Below are 17886 nucleotides of genomic sequence, written 5' to 3'. Positions count from 1 at the left end.
TAGTGAACTTTTCAGTTGTTTCTGTTCTTTGGCTATAATGAATAACGCTGCCATGAACATTCACGTGCCCATCTCTGTGTGGATGTATGTTTTCATGTCTCTCGGGCTGATGCACAGGAATACAGTTGCTGGCTTGTCTGGCAACTCTGTTTAACTTTTTGAGGAACCGCCAAATTGTTCCAAAGCATCTGTACAATCCTCATGCCTGCCGGTGACGAGTGTGGGTTCCAGTTTCTCCACATCTTTGCCAACACTTATTTTTGTCTGTCTTTTTGATGATAGTCACCCTAGTGGGTATGAAGCAGAATCTCATTGTGGCTTTGATTTGCATTTCCTTGATGGCTAATGACTCTGAGCATCTTTCCCAGTGCTTATTGGCCACTTGTTTGTCTTCTTGGAAAAAATTTCTATGGGGATTATCTGCCTGCTCTTTAATTGGGTCGTCTTTTTTTTTTTTTTAAATTATTAAGTTGGTAAATTCTTTACGTATTTTGGCTACTAGTCCCTTATCACATTTATGATTTGCAACTATTTCCTCCCATCTGTGGGCTGTCTCTTTGCTTTCTTATGGTGGGCCTTTCAAGCATAAAAGGTTTTAGGAATGAAGTCCAATTTATCTCTTCCTTCTTGCATTGCTGGCGTGAGGGTTATCACATCTAAGAAACCATTGCCTCATCTGAGGTCACAGTGATGCACCAGAGCTTTTTAAAAGCAGTCTTATTTTTGATAACTCTGTGAGGAAAGAGTAGTGTACCCATTCCCAGATGAGGAAGCTAAGAGGTCAAATGCCAGAGCTGAGCTTTAAGCTCAGGTTAGTCTGACTCAGAACCTCAGTTGTACCTTTCTGTGCCTCCCCACCAAGTCCCTGGACTTCTGTGTCTTTCCCAGGGTTTGGTACGGGGACTGGTTAGGCCCATAGGTGAGGTACGTTGGGTGGATGAATGGCAGGTCCTAACTGGTGCTTTGTTTACTACTTGCTGGTTCATTTGAGTGGACCCGTTAGCTGTTGGCAAGGGGTTTGTGTCCACAGTGCTAGAGGTCACCGAACGTCTCTTTCCTCTCTTACCTCTGCAGTGTCTCATCATTGGGGGAGGACCATGTGGTTTGCGCACTGCCATTGAACTTGCCTACCTAGGGGCCAAAGTGGTTGTGGTGGAGAAGAGGGACACCTTCTCCAGGAACAACGTGCTGCATCTGTGGCCTTTCACCATCCATGACCTGCGGGGCCTGGGAGCCAAGAAGTTCTATGGGAAGTTCTGCGCTGGCTCCATTGACCACATCAGTGAGTAGAGCCCATGGGGCCAACCCTGGGTGGGGCACATCTCTCCACACTGAGTCTCCAGGATGTTCCAGCTTACACGTCCATAAGCTGAACGTATGGGGGTCCGTACATTCAACCGGCAGACATTTCATGAAGGGCCTGCTCTGCGCCTTATGCTAGTTCTGAGCTGCGTCTGCCCCACCGAGCTGTAGGCACCATGAAGTTGGGGCCTGTGGTGTGCCCCGCTCACTGGAGTGTCTCAGGGCATAAAGGGGTGCTTGACATATAGTAGATGCTCAGTCAACTTCTGCTGAGTGAATGGATGAAATATGGGGAACAGAGTCAGAGGTGGGTAACACGGTCTGACTCACAGAGAGCTCACCGAGATCTTGTCAGGGATTAACTGCACGTTAACAGACCCATCAGACTTGCTAGGGGGTTCAGATGATGGAGGCACACAAAACCATGAAACGGGCCAGGGTGTCGAGCGCTACGTGGATGTTGTGCTGCTGGTTCTGGGGAAAACCGTGGCAGGTTTTAGAAGAGGAATGACACAGTTGACAGCACCGGACTAAGTTTCCTTGCATTTTAAAAGGAGGGAGGACATCATGACAGGGGTTCACCCAGTCAAGGAGGGGGAAGTAGGAAACACGGGTTTCAGGCCCTGGGCCAGCCCTGCAGCCGAGCACGCTCAGGGGAACATCCAAGCCCTTCTGCTCTGTGTTATTCCAGCGTGGGTCCCTTGAGGCAAGTTCTGTGCAGAGAGGCTGTGGCGGAACAGACTTCCCTCTCGTGCTGAGCAGGGAGGAGGCCTTTAGCCATTTCATATATAAAACTGTGTCCTATAAATGTCAGGGAGGTTAACGCTGTGGGGAGAGTTCAAGGGCTTAGATCCAGGCTCCAAATCTATCTTGCCCATTTGCTGTGGGACTTGGGTCAAATTCCTTACCTTCTGCAAGTCCCAAGTTTTGTCTCCCTCACATGTGATGAATGCCTGCCTCCCAGGACCACTGAGAGGATCGGGTAGGTGAGGTCAAGTTTGTGATGTGCTTACCACTGTGCCTGCCCGGTAGTAGGGACTCGGAGAATGCTTTGCCTCCATTGGTGTACAGCAAGCAAGAGGAAGAGACAGCTGGGGTCCCCAGCTTCAGGTTCCAGAGCTGCCTTCTTTCAACCCGTGGGGGACAGGAGAGCCCTGAGAGCCATGTTCTCATGAGGACGGGAACTGACAGGAAAGGGTGTGGGGCTCAGAAGAATGACTGAAGACAGTGGTCAGCCACATAGGGTGTAGTTTAGTCACGGGTATATGGGAACCTATCAGCAGTAGCCCCAGACTGTATTCCCACTCTGGGATGAGAAAATTCCAGGAGTCCGTTGGAAAGAGATTTGGGTTTGCCCAGAAGGCTGCAGTGTCAGCTTTCGGGAATATTCTCTACCACCCACAGAAGAATGTATGTTGGTGCCCAATTCAGAACTACGGCATTGAGCACCACTTTCCCACTGAGCTCTCCTGAGAGGCAGAGCTGGGCACCAGGGGACCTTGGGAGCGCCCCCTCTGTTGAGCTGCCTTCCCTGCTGGTTGGGAGCCCCTCTCTGCCCCATTGATGGGGCTCCCATTTAATCCCTAGTTCTCAGAAAATTCCCCATGTTCAGAAACCCTGGCAAGACTCCGGATCTGAGATTCTGACATTTGGGGCACTCATTGTTAAGATCGGTTCCATTGGCTGTGAGAAGGGAGGCAGGGAGAATTTGCTGAACACCTACTGTGTGTTAGAACAAGCTAGATTAGGAGCCTTGAAATGAAGAGGAGAGGCCAGGCCACTGCCTAGGCCTGTTTCCAGGCAGGAGGGGAATCGGATTCTTTAAGCCCCAGCTGACTGGCTTCCTTTCAGACCGATGCTGGTCTCCAGCCCCAGCTGCGCCCCAGCCCCCAGCACGCCTCAGCAGTTCCCAACTGTCCTGTGTCAGCACCCTCCTCCCCTTCCCATGTGCTCGCTCCAAAACTCCTTCTGAGCAAATGGCCTTCCTCCTCTGCTCTGGGGCAGAGAAGCCACTGGCGGGCACTCCCAGCGCCAGCCCCTCTCCGTCCACCTGCACTGGCCTCCACCTGAGTTCCCCTTCCTGCCCTCCCTGCCATGTCTGAGGCTGAGCAGGCTGCTCAGCTCCGCTCTGCTCTCTCTTGGTTTCCTGCCCCTTACCTCACTGTCCCTCTCCCCTCTCTTATTACCTTAATTTTTTTCTATTTCAAAACATTTACTGTAGAAAGAGGGGATATCGACTTTGTCTTTGCGTCCCACCCATGACTCCTTCCATTGAGATCTGACTTCTTCCCCACCTCCTGTGAAGGAGATTTTCGCTGAGATTTCCATTCCTAGAAGCCTCCTAACTCCCAAGTGCCCTGGCCTCTTGCAGCCGTCATAATCCCTAATCTGTCTGTGGGATTTGGTACTCTATTGGCTTCCTGGACTGCAACTCCGGCCCTGTTCTGCCACTCCCCTACACCGCCCCCGCCCCCTGACCACGGTGGCCTGCCCTCACCTGTCCACTTGTGTTTCCTCCACTAGAGTGGGTTCTGTGTCTCTATGCCTACCATGGCACCTGGCCCACTGTAGATGCTCAATAAATGTTAAGTGAACAAAGCCCACAAAATACAGAGAGTTTCGCACTCTACAGTAGAATATTCAGAGACAGACCCATGTGTGCGGAATGACCAGGGATGAGTTAGTGACACTCATCGGGGGAGTTGGGGCAATGGGTACGAGGTGACTTACCATGAGTCCAGCTCTGTGGAGAGAAATCCCCCTTCATGCTGACCCTGGATGGCTAAGGGCTTAGGCCCAGTCCCCCACAAAATGAGCCATTTCGTCACTGACTTTACTTGTGGCCATTACTCTCCAGGTCTACTCCTCTTTCCATCTTTGCCTCGTCAGACCTCTGGCCCCTCTCAGGGAGGAGGCAGGAAAGGGAGAGCCTCCATCATGAGAGCATTTTCTAAAAGCTAGAGCGCAGTCTTGGAACCAGACAGATCTGGGTCCATGTTCTAGTTTGCTGCTGTATGACCTTGAGCAAGTCACTTCACCTCGCTGAGCCTCAGTTTCTCATCTATAAGATGGGAATAATTATCCCACAGTAAGGGTTAAATGTGAAAATGCTGAGTGGCCGGTGCATAACTAGTTCTCAGTCACGATCATCATTGGTCTGTTGCTCTGCTCAGAGATCAGTGAGGAGCGATTATAGAGTACCCTGAATACAGGAGGCACTCAAGCATGGCTGCTGACACCTCTTCTCTTTCCCCCTTCCTACCTAACAGGCATTCGTCAGCTGCAGCTCATCCTATTCAAGGTGGCCCTGATGCTGGGAGTTGAAATCCACGTGAACGTGGAGTTTGTGAAGGTTCTAGAGCCTCCTGAAGATCAAGAAAATCAAAGTACAGTACAATCTTCCTCTTATGTCTACAAGTCAGATATTGGCAAGTGGAGATCACATTTGCAGCTCTCAGAGAATGTTCCCATAAGAGTTACTCTTGTTGGGAGCTATTGGGCATAATCCCATCAAAGGACGTTTTACCTTTTCTGCCCAACGTGGCCACCTTAGGTTTGCTCTTCTCCTCCCAGGGCAGTTATTAAGCCACTAAACCTATCATTTGGTTACCATGTCAGTGGGAGGTGGTACTTTGACAAACGAAGTACTAGGTAATTAGGATAGAAGATCTAGATTCGGTTGTTTGTTGAAGTTCATTCCTAATTCTTCAGGCCACGTGAGAACACACATGGACGTGTGGCTGCACTTGTGCCCACGTGATATTTTAAAATCCAGTAAAGAAAAAAAAAAAGTGCAGCTTCTTTAACAAACATGAAATAAGGGCCCATGATATTATTTGGTATGTAATTATTTTAAAGCCTTTCTGAAGCATAGTTTACCAACCACGGAAGTCACCTGTGGTGGGTAATGTCTTATTTAGCCATGTTGCTCTTTTTTCTTATACTATATGTTCACATAGGTGCTGATCTCATGCACACTGCGGTCTGAGAGTTTGTTCATGATGCCTCTGCAGTTTATCTCTTACCAAAAGCCGCTGCTGCCTGGGTAGGGCTTGTGGTTTGGGTAGCTTCGTGTCGGAGACCTCAGAGTCTCATGGGCTCATTAGGGCTCTGACCTCTCCTGTCCTCCATTCAAAACATTCCAAAGTGTAGGAGAGGTGTTCAGTGGCCTTTGTAGCAGGACAGCATCTTTTAGGGACTTTCCAGAGATACGTGTGCCCTTAGCCTCTCCCAGACCCAATTCTGGATGACCAGCAAGGTTTCACCTGGAAGTGTTCCCATCAAAGGCTCTGTGCTGCCCAACAGAACATTTTGAGTATAATGAAGTGGGAATTCGAACTGGTTTCTGGACATCCTGCACATCCATCATTTGGGTCTGGTCAGTAATGAGAGGACAAGGAGGATTGTATGGGAGTATGAAGAGAATGTGGTAGAGTGCACTGAGACAAAGAGGGTTCAAGTGGGACTGGCCTGAGGACCATTGATAGACTCCCAGCCTTTATAGAAACCGGTTAAATCAGGCATGGAGTTGGTGCTGCTGGTTTACCTTCTCCTGGATTGAATGGATACTGAAGCCAGAAGGTCTCCAGATGTAAGTGTGAATCAGGAGAACTCTGGGTCTTTCCCTGGAAGATCTACCTGGGGTTCCTCTACCTAGAGATATCCCCTTTCCCCTGGCCAACACTGCAGGGACCCTCCCACCTTGCTTTGCCAACTCAAACCATTTTTCTGTTTTGGTAGAAATCGGCTGGCGGGCGGAATTTCTCCCTGCGGACCACTGTCTGTCGGACTTTGAGTTCGATGTCATCATTGGTGCCGACGGCCGCAGGAACACACTGGAAGGTGAAGACTCCTTTTTCCTGGAGCTGAGGATGGGGGCCTCGGGACTGGGAGGGGGCTGCAGAATGGCGGCCTTGACAGAAGGGCAGACTGTCCTGCCAGGCCTGAGGCTGAGCACCGAGAGGGCAGGCGTTCATGGCCTCTGAACCATCAGGCTTCCCACCTGTAAAATGAAGATAAAAGAATCTTGTCATGAGGGCTATGAAAGGACTCATATGTAAAAACGCTTTATAAAGGTAAAGTGCCATGGCAATTGCGAGTCAGCATGCATTTATGGAGCCCCTGTCAGTGAGTCCATGGTACCGAGCACTCCTACACTTACTTCATCCAGCTAAGACAACCATTCTTAGACTCTCAGTGGCCTTCTTCTTCTGTCACGTGTAATACCCCAGCAAGAAGGGCCCGTCTCTTCTGTAACTTGTATGCACAGTCATTGCTGGGCAGTAAGATGAGCTTTTCCCCAGACTGTCAGGGCGTAGAACCATGCTTCTCTGAATTCTGGAGTTGGAAGCATAACATGTTTTCTTGGAGTAAGATCTGGTCAGGTTGGGAGAAGAGCTCCACCACCAGAAATGTCTTCAATCCCCTAGCCCCTTCCCCAAAGAGTAATTGACGCTGAGATTGTACTAATTGGCACTAACTGTATGAACAAGAGACCGCAGATGGCGGACGGAGGGGTCCCACATGGCCTCTCAGGCTGGCGGCTAGATCTGCTCTTCAAGCTTGCCCTACTCGAGGGCTGCAGACTGCCGGTTTCTGATGGAGAGGGCACGTCCTCCAAGGACAGAACACACTCCTGGAAAGAAGGCTGATGCCGGAGGTTTTGGGAGGTGTGAGTTGCCTAGCTGGGTCCTACCCATCAGCTGTGCCCACCAGGACCCTTTTCCCACTCCTTTGCCTCTCTCTTTGCCTCCATCCCTATACTTGCCAGACCCCTGCAATCAGTAACCCATATCTGACAAAGATTTTTTAAGCTGTTAACCTGGATGTTGTGCTGCTAGAATTTTGGGGGCCATTTTGATGTTTGGGTACAACTGCAAGTCTGAATATTTGTAAATCCAAAATCCACACTTTGCCTGAGTATAGTTAGGCATTTCATGGACAGGAAAAGAAGGGTAAGAAGAAGGAGAGCCATTTAGGCAGCTTAGCACCAAATAAGTAGACTAGAGTGTGAGTTTCTCTCTGTTGGTCCTACTGACATATGAGGCCAGATCATTCTTTGTCCTGCTCCCAGTAGGAAGCTTAGCGGCATCCCTGGCCTCTCCAGGCCAGACTCCAGTAGCACAACTGCCTCCCCTAACCGCCATGCCCCGTGCCAAGTTGTAGCAACCAGAAATGTCTCCACACATTGCCAAGATGCCCCTGGGGGCCAAGGTCACTCCCAGTTAAGAAATACTAGACTAGACAATAATGGCCATTTTTGACCATTTCAATAAAAGTTTAATGAAGATGGACTTAAAGAGGAGGTATTGAGAAAAAAACCCCAAGGTTTCTAGTCAAAGGGAGTATTGACAAAGAAGTTTGGGAATCATCATGAGGTCTGAGTATGCGGTGAGCAAATGGAGGGAGAGTCCCCGGAGGAGGCTGAAGACAAAGGCATGTCCAGAGAGCCTGCCCTTGTGATGAGAGCCTTTAGTTAAGCAGAGTAAATAGTAGTGTCTGGGGCAGAGGGGAGATCAGGACTGTGAGATAGCCAGATGCTAGAAAGAAAAAGGGGATGGGCAGAAGGTGTTTCAGTGAAGTGTGACTCCTGCTTGGGATCCTCTGTGTCACCACCATTAAAAATCAAAGTTAATGTAAGCCATCAACAAGTAGAGGAACCCCAAGAATCACTGTATTAAATCAATTACAAGTTAGACTTCTGTCTCCTCATTAGATATTTACTGAGTGTGGGCTAAGCACCAACCACTGGAGACTAGAAATAGAAAATTTGTTAAAATCCCCATCCTACAGGAATTCAGTCTCATAATCCTACTTTTCAAAGGGGGGAAAACACGAAAAACACTAACAACCTAGTTTTAATCGTAAAAGTTCAAAATGCATGTATCGTGGGTATACCTAGCCACTGTGCCTAGCAAGCCTTTAGCACGATGAGCCTGCTGGGAAAATCACTTGAGCCTTTTGACTGTAGAAGCCTCACCAGAATAATTGGTCCTATAGATTTTAGGAAGGGGGAAATTCCCCTTGACTGAAGCCTCTGGGGATGGGTTTCTTCTTGGGGTACAAAACTTGGCCTGTCCACCTGCTCCATTCTCCAGGCAGAACTCTGGGTTCACTAGCCTGTGAGGCATCTGAGGACAGCTTCCTCCATAATCTTTCTCAGTTTTCACACCAAATGCAGAAGAAAGACTCCCTTTTCCCCTTTTTCTTCATGCAGGGTTCAGAAGGAAAGAATTCCGTGGGAAGTTGGCTATTGCCATCACCGCCAACTTCATAAACAGAAACAGCACGGCTGAGGCCAAGGTGGAAGAGATTAGTGGCGTGGCTTTCATCTTCAACCAGAAATTTTTTCAGGACCTTAAAGAAGAAACAGGTGGGACCTTCACCTTTCTCCAAACCAAACCATTGTCTGTGCCGGGCATTCCCAGTCTTGGGATTGGGAGACTCAACTCTGATTAAGTGGAAGCAGGGACTTCTCCTTAGGATAGAATAATGGGCAGGATTCCTTCAAGGACAAGAGAGATTCTCGAGGGAGAGTCTTGGATGTTGTACGTGAAAATGGATAAAGATATATTTACCCAGCATTTACTCAACGTGCCCGTTCAGTGCTGGTATTCAGTATCACGGGATACAAAGTTGAGGTTGGCATGGTCCGCTCCCCAAGTAGCTCCTTGTCTAGTGATGGACACCCAGGGAAACCACCCTGATGTGGAGATTGGTCTGTGCCTGAGGCAGCGTGAGTTTCAGGGAGCCTTCTGAGGAGGGAGCCAGCAACCTGGGTGGGTTCTTGAAGAAGTGTAGGTGCTTTGGTTCAGAGTGCCAGCTGTCCTTCACCATGAAGAACATCCAGAGATACCCAGGGAATGTGTACCCCCCCCCACCCTAGGTATCAGTTGTCCCCTAGCTATGGGCCCTGATATCTTTCCAAGATACTCATTTACTCAACAGATACTTGTTGATTGCCTGCTTGGGGCCAGATGCTGTTCAAGGGCCTAAGAAAGAGCAGTGGGCAAAACAAGACCCCTCTCTTGGGAGGGTCAGTAAACAAACAATGACGGTGGAGAGAAGGAAAGCATGGCAAGGAGAAAGAGGGATGAAACCTGCTGCCAATTAAGTAAATTCCAGATTTTTTCTTCTAACCTGATTTAAAAATCTATATCTCTCCTTGAAAGGCAGTGTGACGACAGAGTTAAATAAATTTTTAAAAAAATTTTATTTATTTTGAGAGAGAAAGAGTGTGAGTCAGGGGAGACACAGAGGGGGAGGGAGGCGCCGAGGAAGAGGGAGAAAGAATCCTCAGGCAGACTCCCCACTGAGCAGGGAGCCTGACGTGGGGTTCGATCCCATGACCCTGAGATCGTGACCTGGCTTGAAACCAAGAGTCAGACACTTAACCGACTAAGCCAACCAGGTGCCCCTAAAATTTTTATGCTAGAAATAAATCATCCACACTCAGCATCACCTAGCACAGAAATAGTCCTCATTGCCATATACTGCTTTTCAGTAACCGTCCACTTGCACCCTCCCTTTCCACGTGGCTCCAGCTCTTAGCAGAATGTCAGTACTCTTTGTGATTCTGGTTTTCTCATGCGGCATCGCATTGTGAATATTGTCCATGTCACAGCCACGTCCCCCCGATGGTCACTTTTGCAGGCTGCAGAATGGCTCGTGAAGGGGCTGTACATCTCTGCCCGAGCATCCAAGTGGGAGGCCTGGCAAACTGTGCTTGGCCACGTGGGTCCATATTCTCCTCAAGCTAAGAACGGTCTCAATAGTTTGGAACGGCCGAAGAGAAAGCAAAAGAGTATTTTGTGGCAAATCGACAATTGTCTGGAACTCAGGTTTCCAGGTCCCTAAATAAAAGCTTCTTAGAGCACCGTCACCCCTGGTCACGCATGTCGCTGCGCATGGCGGCTCCCTCATGAATGGTTGTGGGCCCGATGGCTCGCGAAGCCTGAAATGCTCACTGCCTGGCCCTTTGTGGCAGACGCGCGCTGGCCCCTGATTTAGGCCTTTCGGCTGTTGACCGTTACAGAGCACACTGCTCCTGCTGGACTCCTTCCAGTGGGGTTTTCTGGAATGGAATTCCATATCAAGCAGACCGTGCCGCTCCCTGGCCACGAGGATGTGTGCTCGTTGTCCCACCCTCTGACTTTCACCACGTGGCACGATTTGATTGAATCTTTTCTTCTAGCATATTGTGTTCTTCTGCACGATTTAAGAATGAGCCCAACCCTCCCTTCCTCTCAAAAACTAAGAAGATAAATACTTCAACAAACCACCAAATATGGATTCTGACAGGACATTGAGTGTACTTTTCCAAATGTTTCAATGAGTTTCCTTTGAATTTCGCTGTGGTAGTCACCTTTGGCCATTGTTTCACAGTGCCCCTTGCACAGTGACAACGATGAATTTCCTCCGATTCTCTGGGGGGCCCTCTGCATTGATGGCTATTTCCTTCTTAACGGTAATAAAGGGGTTCCTATGGTTACCCAGCACACCTGTGTCAACCTCTGATAAGTTTTGAGTCTCTTCCTTTCTCTCTCTTTGGGGAAGCTAAGCCAGTGGTTCTCAAATTGGCATGTGCATCAGAATCACCTTGTGGGGCTTGTCAAAGTGCTGATTGCTGGCCCCACGCTCCCTTTCTTGGTGTACTAGATCCAGGGCACGGTCCTGATCCTTAGCATTTCTAGCTTCTCAGGTAATGCTGATGGTGCCAGCCAGGGGGACCCCACTTTGAGAACCACTGAGCTAAGCTCTCACAGCATTTTTTTTTTTTTTTAATGCAGAAACCTAGTCTATGAAAGTATTTTGGCAATTGCTGGAAAGTACAAAGCTATCCAACCCAGGCCTCTAAACTGAATTGTTCCTGCCAGGTATCTGGGTTCCCCCCCATACAAGGGGGATAGTAGAAACGTCACTTAGCACAGTCTTGAAAGAATTCACCCAGCTCTTTGAATCTCTGGCCACATACATGGCATGGTGGATGGGACTTGGAATCAGACTGGCTGGGGTTCAAGTCCCAGCTCTGTTGTTGCTTGGCTGCCATGCCCCAGACCTCTCTTGGCCCTGCTATAGCACTTTGCTCTAGTCTGGAAATACGGGTCCTCAGCCCTTGAGGGCATTGAGGTTTTCTTTTTTTAAAGTGTTTTCATCATGTTGCAATATATAAATATATCAAATTAACATTTTTACACCTTAAACTGACACCGTGTTATATATCAATTACATCTTAATTTTTAAAAAACATATAGTGTCAAAAAAAATACAGGATAATGAAAAGCTTAAAGATTTATATTTTATGTCTATATATAGTATTTAAACTCCAAAGAGAAATGATGATCATTAAATGTCAGAACAATGAATCTGAACTTTCAGACTATTTTGATGCAGTGCACTGATATGTCTAAACTACTACACAAACATTTGTTACACGCTACCTCCTATATCGCTGAGGTAGAACTGTCTAAAGAAATCCCAGGGAGTTAGAATAGAAAGGATTCTGACTGACTTCTCTCTCTTTTTCTTCATCCATATTATTTTTATAATATAAGTAATGTAGCACATATTTGTTGTTAAAACTGAAATAAAGAGATATGCAAATTAAAAAAAAAAAAAAACATATAGTGTCTTTGGAATACCTGGGTGGCTCATTTGGTGAAACAGCCGACTGTAGAGTCTGGACCCTGATCTCAGGGTCCTGGGATCAAGCCCCGTGTCAGACTCCTAGCTCACAGAGGACTCAACCTGAGGATTACCTCTCTCCCTTTGCCCCTCCCCCTGCTCCCATGCGCACGTGCTCTCTCTCTCTCCCTCTCTCTAAAATAAATCTTAAAAAAACAACAACCCCAAGACAGTGTCTTAGTGGTACGCTAAAAGCTAGCTGTGTGGAGATGGGTAAATTCTAGCCCCCAGTGTTATCTTATCCAGGCTTGTATGTTTTAAAAACTTGCCTAACGTAAATACAGGCAGGTAAGTAATGACACCTGTGCTGGGGCGAGGCCCTGCGGGAGTCATACTGAGTCCATGCACGCTTCTCTTCACAGGGATTGATCTTGAGAACATTGTTTACTATAAGGACTGCACCCACTATTTTGTCATGACTGCCAAGAAGCAGAGCCTGCTTGACAAAGGGGTCATCGTTAATGTACGTATCTCTTGGCTGCCATGTCCTTTCTTTCCCTTTGCGACCCAGCATGTGCAAGAGCAAGGGGTGGGGAGGTGGGAAGGAACCACCGCTCACCGCTCTCCTCCTCCGTGCTGTTGTGTGCGCGTTGGACGAAGGAGCCCACAGCACTATGGGCAGATGTGTTTCTGCAGAGAGCCTGGGCTGGACTGAGACCCGCACCCAGGCGTTTGTGTAAGCCTCTGCCCCCAAGAGATCGGTGGGATCTTTTCCTTCCCCATGTCTCATTCAACCCTGCCCCTGTTTCAGAGAGGTGCAATGTCATTTGGAGTCCAATGGGGGCTCCTTGTCCTACTGGGGCACTGAGAATGCATGTGCTTGTGAATTTCCCTTGGTGGCCCTCTTGTCATGGGGGTGGCGGGGAGCTGTCTCTTCTCGCGGTCAGAAAGGCTCCACTTGAATCTTGGCTCTGTGGCGGATTAACTCGGGACTGTGACTAAGCTGCTCAGTTTTCTGAACTTCAGCCTCCTTCTCTGGAGACTCGGAATAATGGTTTCTGTCTGAAAGGGTTGTTTGCAAGAGTAAATGAGAGAATGTACAGAGTAGCTGTCCCAGTGCCCAGCCCATCTAGGGGGAGTTATGGATTCCCTGTGTAACTTCTGTCTGGTTTGGACACCTACTTTTTTGTCCTGCTGGCTTCCTGGCCTCTGTGTCCTGCCTTTGCATCTTCAAAAGAGCACCGGGTTGGAAGAAAGCACTTGGAGTTGGGGGCCCTGAACTGGAAGCTTCTTTGGGCAGGTTTATAACCCTTCCAGAGCCTCTGTTCCTGCCCCAGCTGCTGCCTGGTGCCTCAAGATAAGGATCCTGCCCTCTGAAGTCAGCCTGCTCTACGGGTGTCAGCCAGCAGCCTGGGCAGCATGGTGACCATTCACTGTTGCTTGTCGGAGAAGATTGTCCTCTTGCCACGTTGTGCTGGCTGCCGGCCGGGTGCCATGAGTAACCCAGCCATCCCCTGGGCCGCCTCCTTGCTGAGAGCCTGAGTTGCAGACAGGAGGCTGTGAATGGTGGGACGGGGGGTGCAGGAGGCTGACTGGGCACAGCTAGTAGATGTGTGAGTGATGGGTTTCAACGTCTGGTACTCCCTGGCTGACCCGGTCTGGGGGAGGTGAGGTGGGGTCCCCTTCTTCCCTCTGCTCCACCAGCATCCCTCCCAAAGTTGCTTTGTCCATCGGGAGGCCTGTGGCAGATAGTGAAGGACTGTTTGGTGTCCAAGGCTATAAGCATGGTGGGCATCTCTGCAAAGGAGGGACAGAGGAGGCCTTTGTTGGCCTCCCACGCCAACCTTAGGGCGTCAGGCAGAGTTTGACATGGGTTTCCTATTTCACTGGCTGAGTACTCCAGCCTCTGGGATACTAAGGTTCCCTCAGGGCATCCCGGGGCATTTGTCCAGACCACGACACGTTGCTCACAGTGACTCAACTCTTTGGCAGTTGTTGTAGCCCCTTCATACTCCCCTCTCTCCGTCACGGCACAGGTGGGCCAGCATGACTCAGTGTGAACCCATCATGACTGTGGAGGACCTGGGAGCAGATCCCAGGCTCGTGGGTGTCCTCACCAAGGCTTCTCTTCTCCTCACAGACTCCGGGGGCATCTTCCAAGCCGGTGCTGCGGGGCCCCCTAGGTATAAGACAGGAATTCTTGGCTAGAAATTACAGGCCCCAGGCCGGACATGAGAAAGCTGGATGGCCATTTGGTTCAGGAGCTCTGGCCTTGAGTCTCCCCGTGTCCAGCCAAGCTCTGTGGCATTTGCATAGCTGGGAGCTGGTCCATCTACCCTGAGCCACTCAAATTAACATTCTTGTCATGCTCCCAGAGGAATGGCAAGTCCTCTCTCACTTTCTCTCCCTGCACGGGTCAGCATCTTCCTAGAGGCACACAGAGGTGCTGAGTAAATGTGTATCGACTGACTGACCTGCTTCCCCATCTATTCCTGCTGATCTCTGGGCTTCCCATGGCTCCTGAAGGGAGAGTGAAGTTTCTCCTCAGGAAACCATGTCTCCGGGCTCCCAGCTCTGTCCTTCTTGCTCTCTGTCATGACGAGGGTGGACCATTGCCGGGCCCTGCCTCTGCTGGGCTGTATACATACAGGCTAGGGCTCCCGGATGCAGCAGGCTTGTTCTTGCCACTGTGTGAGGGAGCGCTGTTGCCAATGGGCAAGGTGAGCACACATCAGAGCTGGTCTCCAAATGCTGAACCCACTCTCGTTGGAAGCCATTGCCTGACCTCTTCTGGTCTCCAGCATTCTTTTCAGCTTAGTATGTGGGGCGACTGTTCTGTCAGATTCCCCACCTGGGCCATTCTTGATGCTTCTCCCTCTACTGGCCCTCCTCTCTGCCTAGGACACAGCCTCTCTTCCGTACCTGTGCCTGTGGAAAATGGGACCCACCCTCATTCTCCTGCCTCTGTCTTAATTTAAAACGCCTTCTCCAGGCCTGCCCACTTTCCATAGGGCCCCATCCCCACCTTTCTCTCCCTTGTACTAGTTCTTACCCCCTCCCCGTGGTCCTGCTCCTGTATCCATCCACTCTCCTGGAACTTCCTGCCCAACAAGGTCCCGTGGCTCCACCCAGCAGTCCTGGCCCAGGTGGGCTCCCAGGCCAACACATGCTCCTCTCCGGGCCACCAGCACGAGCGACCTTCACTGTGCAGTGCTCACACTCACTGGTCAGCCCGCCTACCGACAGCATGCTCTGAAGAGGGATATTTTCAAGACCTTTCCATCCCCGTCTCCTCTCCACACCTTTAAGGGAGGGGATTGGTCATGTGACTGTAGGAACAGGTGTGAGAAAGGACACGTGAACCGCGAGACCTCCAGCCTGAATGCCACAACCTGACACAGGGCTCCCAGGCCAGTGCTGGGTACGATCTGGGTGACGTAGTTTGGTGTGAGCGTGTTAAAATTTCTGGAACAAGGTATTTGAAATCGTGGTTATTAGGAAAACTGACACAGTGGGTCACTGTATTTCTTGACGTGGCTGTGCCTTCTAAATGCTCTTGTCAGTGTGTGGTTGAGGAATGGTCCAGGAGCATACTTCACCATACGTTTATGTTTTGTGCCATGATGAATTATAGGGGACAGAAATTCCCATTCACTGAGCACTTACCATGTGCCAGGCGTCAGGTTGGGGATTTTATGTCTATGATTTCCTTCGGTCCACACTGTGTGAAGTAGATTTTGTTATTCCCAGAATGAGAAATGAGAAAATGGAAACCCAGAGAAGTTCAGTAATTTGCCCACATTTGCTCAGTGAAAAGCAAAGGTGGAATCTGACCTCGGGCTCTGGATAACCCCGAGGCCTGTGTTAGTCTTACATACTGGTTCCCGCCCACGCCCCTGCCCCGCCTTGGGATCTGCACTTTCTGTGTCACCTTTTGGGAGGAAAGCCTTCTAGTTTCTTAGTCATATGATGAGCAGATTAGACTCTGGGGGATGTCTTGCAGGTCACTGCCAGCATCTGTCAGGAATGGATCTCCTGCCCCCTCTAAGCCAGGGCCCTCCTCCTTCTAGCAGGGAGTGTGACAGTTTACATTTTAAGAGCAAAGCAGAGCCCTGAGCGGCCCTAGCCTCTCAAGAAAAGAGAGAGCTGATTCTGGAGGGAAGGTGTGAGAGCTCTGTCAAGCATTCATGCCTTTTCTGGTCTTGTTTGACCACCAAATGTAGCATGTCTGGATCATATCAGCTTAGCTTAGTCTGCTATGAAATCATTATTTCTTATTTGCTCTCTCATCTTTTAATTGTACTGAAAGTTATCGCAAGAACCAGCCATGTAAAATATACTTCTGTATTTACCACAAGTCCATTATTGAGTAAGCTGGTTATTACGACACTATGTTCTCTATCAAAATTCCGACGTGAGATAGTTCTTTTAGAATTTAGTGCCAGGAAAAAAATTTCCTCCCCTAGGAATGTCTATGCTTCCTTCTTTCTGATAAGGAAAGCGCTGCCATAGATCACATTTCCCTTTTGCCTTGGATGCCAGGAAGCTCAAAGCCAAGTGTGAGGCGTAATCACAGCTCTGTCAACCCTGACAGATGACTGACTTCGTTCCTCTTGATTCCTTTGGCCCTGAGTTTCTGTTTTGCTTAGCTTTGCTGTACAAAACCATTCCAAGTTCTTTTGCAAAGATGTGGGTGTGAACGCTTGCCCGTTACGGGGGTGGATTCCCACACTGCAATCTCGTTCTCTCCCCAGGACTACATTGACACAGAGATGCTGCTGTGCGCAGAGAACGTGAACCAGGACAACCTGCTTTCCTACGCCCGTGAGGCCGCAGATTTCGCCACCAATTACCAGTTGCCATCGCTAGACTTCGCTCTGAACCACTACGGGCAGCCTGACGTGGCCATGTTTGACTTCACCTCCATGTACGCCTCAGAGAACGCGGCCTTGGTGCGCGAGCGCCAGTCCCACCAGCTCCTCGTGGCCCTGGTGGGCGACAGCTTACTTGAGGTAGCATCTGTGTTTGGAACCCCCCTGTTCCCGGTAGAAGACAGATCCCTGCATTTCTGGTGTGGCCAGTGGCATCTGCTCTCCCACAACCAGGGGAAGGACGGGTTCCCTGCCAGTGGGCCGGACTTGGCCAGGCCCGTCCTGGCCTCCAGCTTGTACCTGGCCTGCCCTTTCACCAGACCCAGAGGAGCTCATGGTGTCTTCTTCTCCGCACTTCTGGGCTCTTCACGCTGGCCTCTTTGTCAAAGTAGGAAACTAGTCAGCCCTGCTCTGGCCTGCATGGGCAGGTCTCTTCAGAACATGTACCCCCTCAGCTGGGCCACAACTTATTCCTCGCAAGGGGAGATCTCTGGGGCCTTGCAACAGGGAGATCATGGAGGGGACAAAAAGACATGTGGGCCCCAAAGTCCGGTTTCCCTCCATGGCCTCCAGCTCAGAATGCTGCCCAGAGCATCGGCAACTATAAGCATCCTTAGCTTGAACCAACTTTTTCAGCAGGGTTACATTTTTATCTTTAAAGTAAGCAGTAACCAAAAAATGTTTATTTATCCCAAGTAAGAGTCAAATTCCAAACCATGCTTTGGGTGCCCAGGGGACAGTTAAGTCAGAACTTAGCTTGGCGGACCAGCCCTCATTTACCATGGTGTGTGGGCTGTGATCGGCACCCCCCCAACCCCACCGTCTTCCTTCTCAGCATTCCCTCCTGTTACTCTGCTCCATTCCTCCACCAGGCCTTTGCCCATGCTGCTGCTCTTGAATAGATCAAGATTAGAAGCCTACCCGTTCTTTAAAATCAGCATAAATGCAACTCTTTTGTGAAGCCTTCCCGATTTCCATCTCCCTGGGTTGAGGGGGCATTTGTCTGTGCCTTGTTTGAGCCTCCCCCCCCCCCCCGCTCCGCAGCAGTTTTTCCATTCCTGGGACACAGCCCCTTTTATGTGTGACTTGC

General features: G+C 49.7%; 1 protein-coding gene across 1 annotated transcript in view; it reads left to right on the top strand.

Annotated features, from left to right (window-relative positions):
* The window catches only part of LOC111159507 (F-actin-methionine sulfoxide oxidase MICAL2-like), a 185313-nt gene that overhangs the window by 54052 nt on the left and 113375 nt on the right, over positions 1-17886 (top strand). The window contains exons 3-8 of the mRNA XM_022522030.1: positions 1075-1282; positions 4572-4688; positions 6043-6144; positions 8519-8674; positions 12348-12448; positions 16680-16937. Coding sequence (XP_022377738.1) covers positions 1075-1282; positions 4572-4688; positions 6043-6144; positions 8519-8674; positions 12348-12448; positions 16680-16937 — 942 coding nt within the window. The remainder of the gene's footprint in view (positions 1-1074; positions 1283-4571; positions 4689-6042; positions 6145-8518; positions 8675-12347; positions 12449-16679; positions 16938-17886) is intronic.

This window comes from Enhydra lutris, unplaced genomic scaffold (genome assembly GCF_002288905.1).
Source record: "Enhydra lutris kenyoni isolate GAN:26980312 unplaced genomic scaffold, ASM228890v2 scaffoldscaffold68, whole genome shotgun sequence".
NCBI lineage: Eukaryota > Metazoa > Chordata > Mammalia > Carnivora > Mustelidae > Enhydra > Enhydra lutris.
Note: the sequence above shows the minus strand (reverse complement) of the source record. Positions and strands in the feature narration are given on the sequence as shown.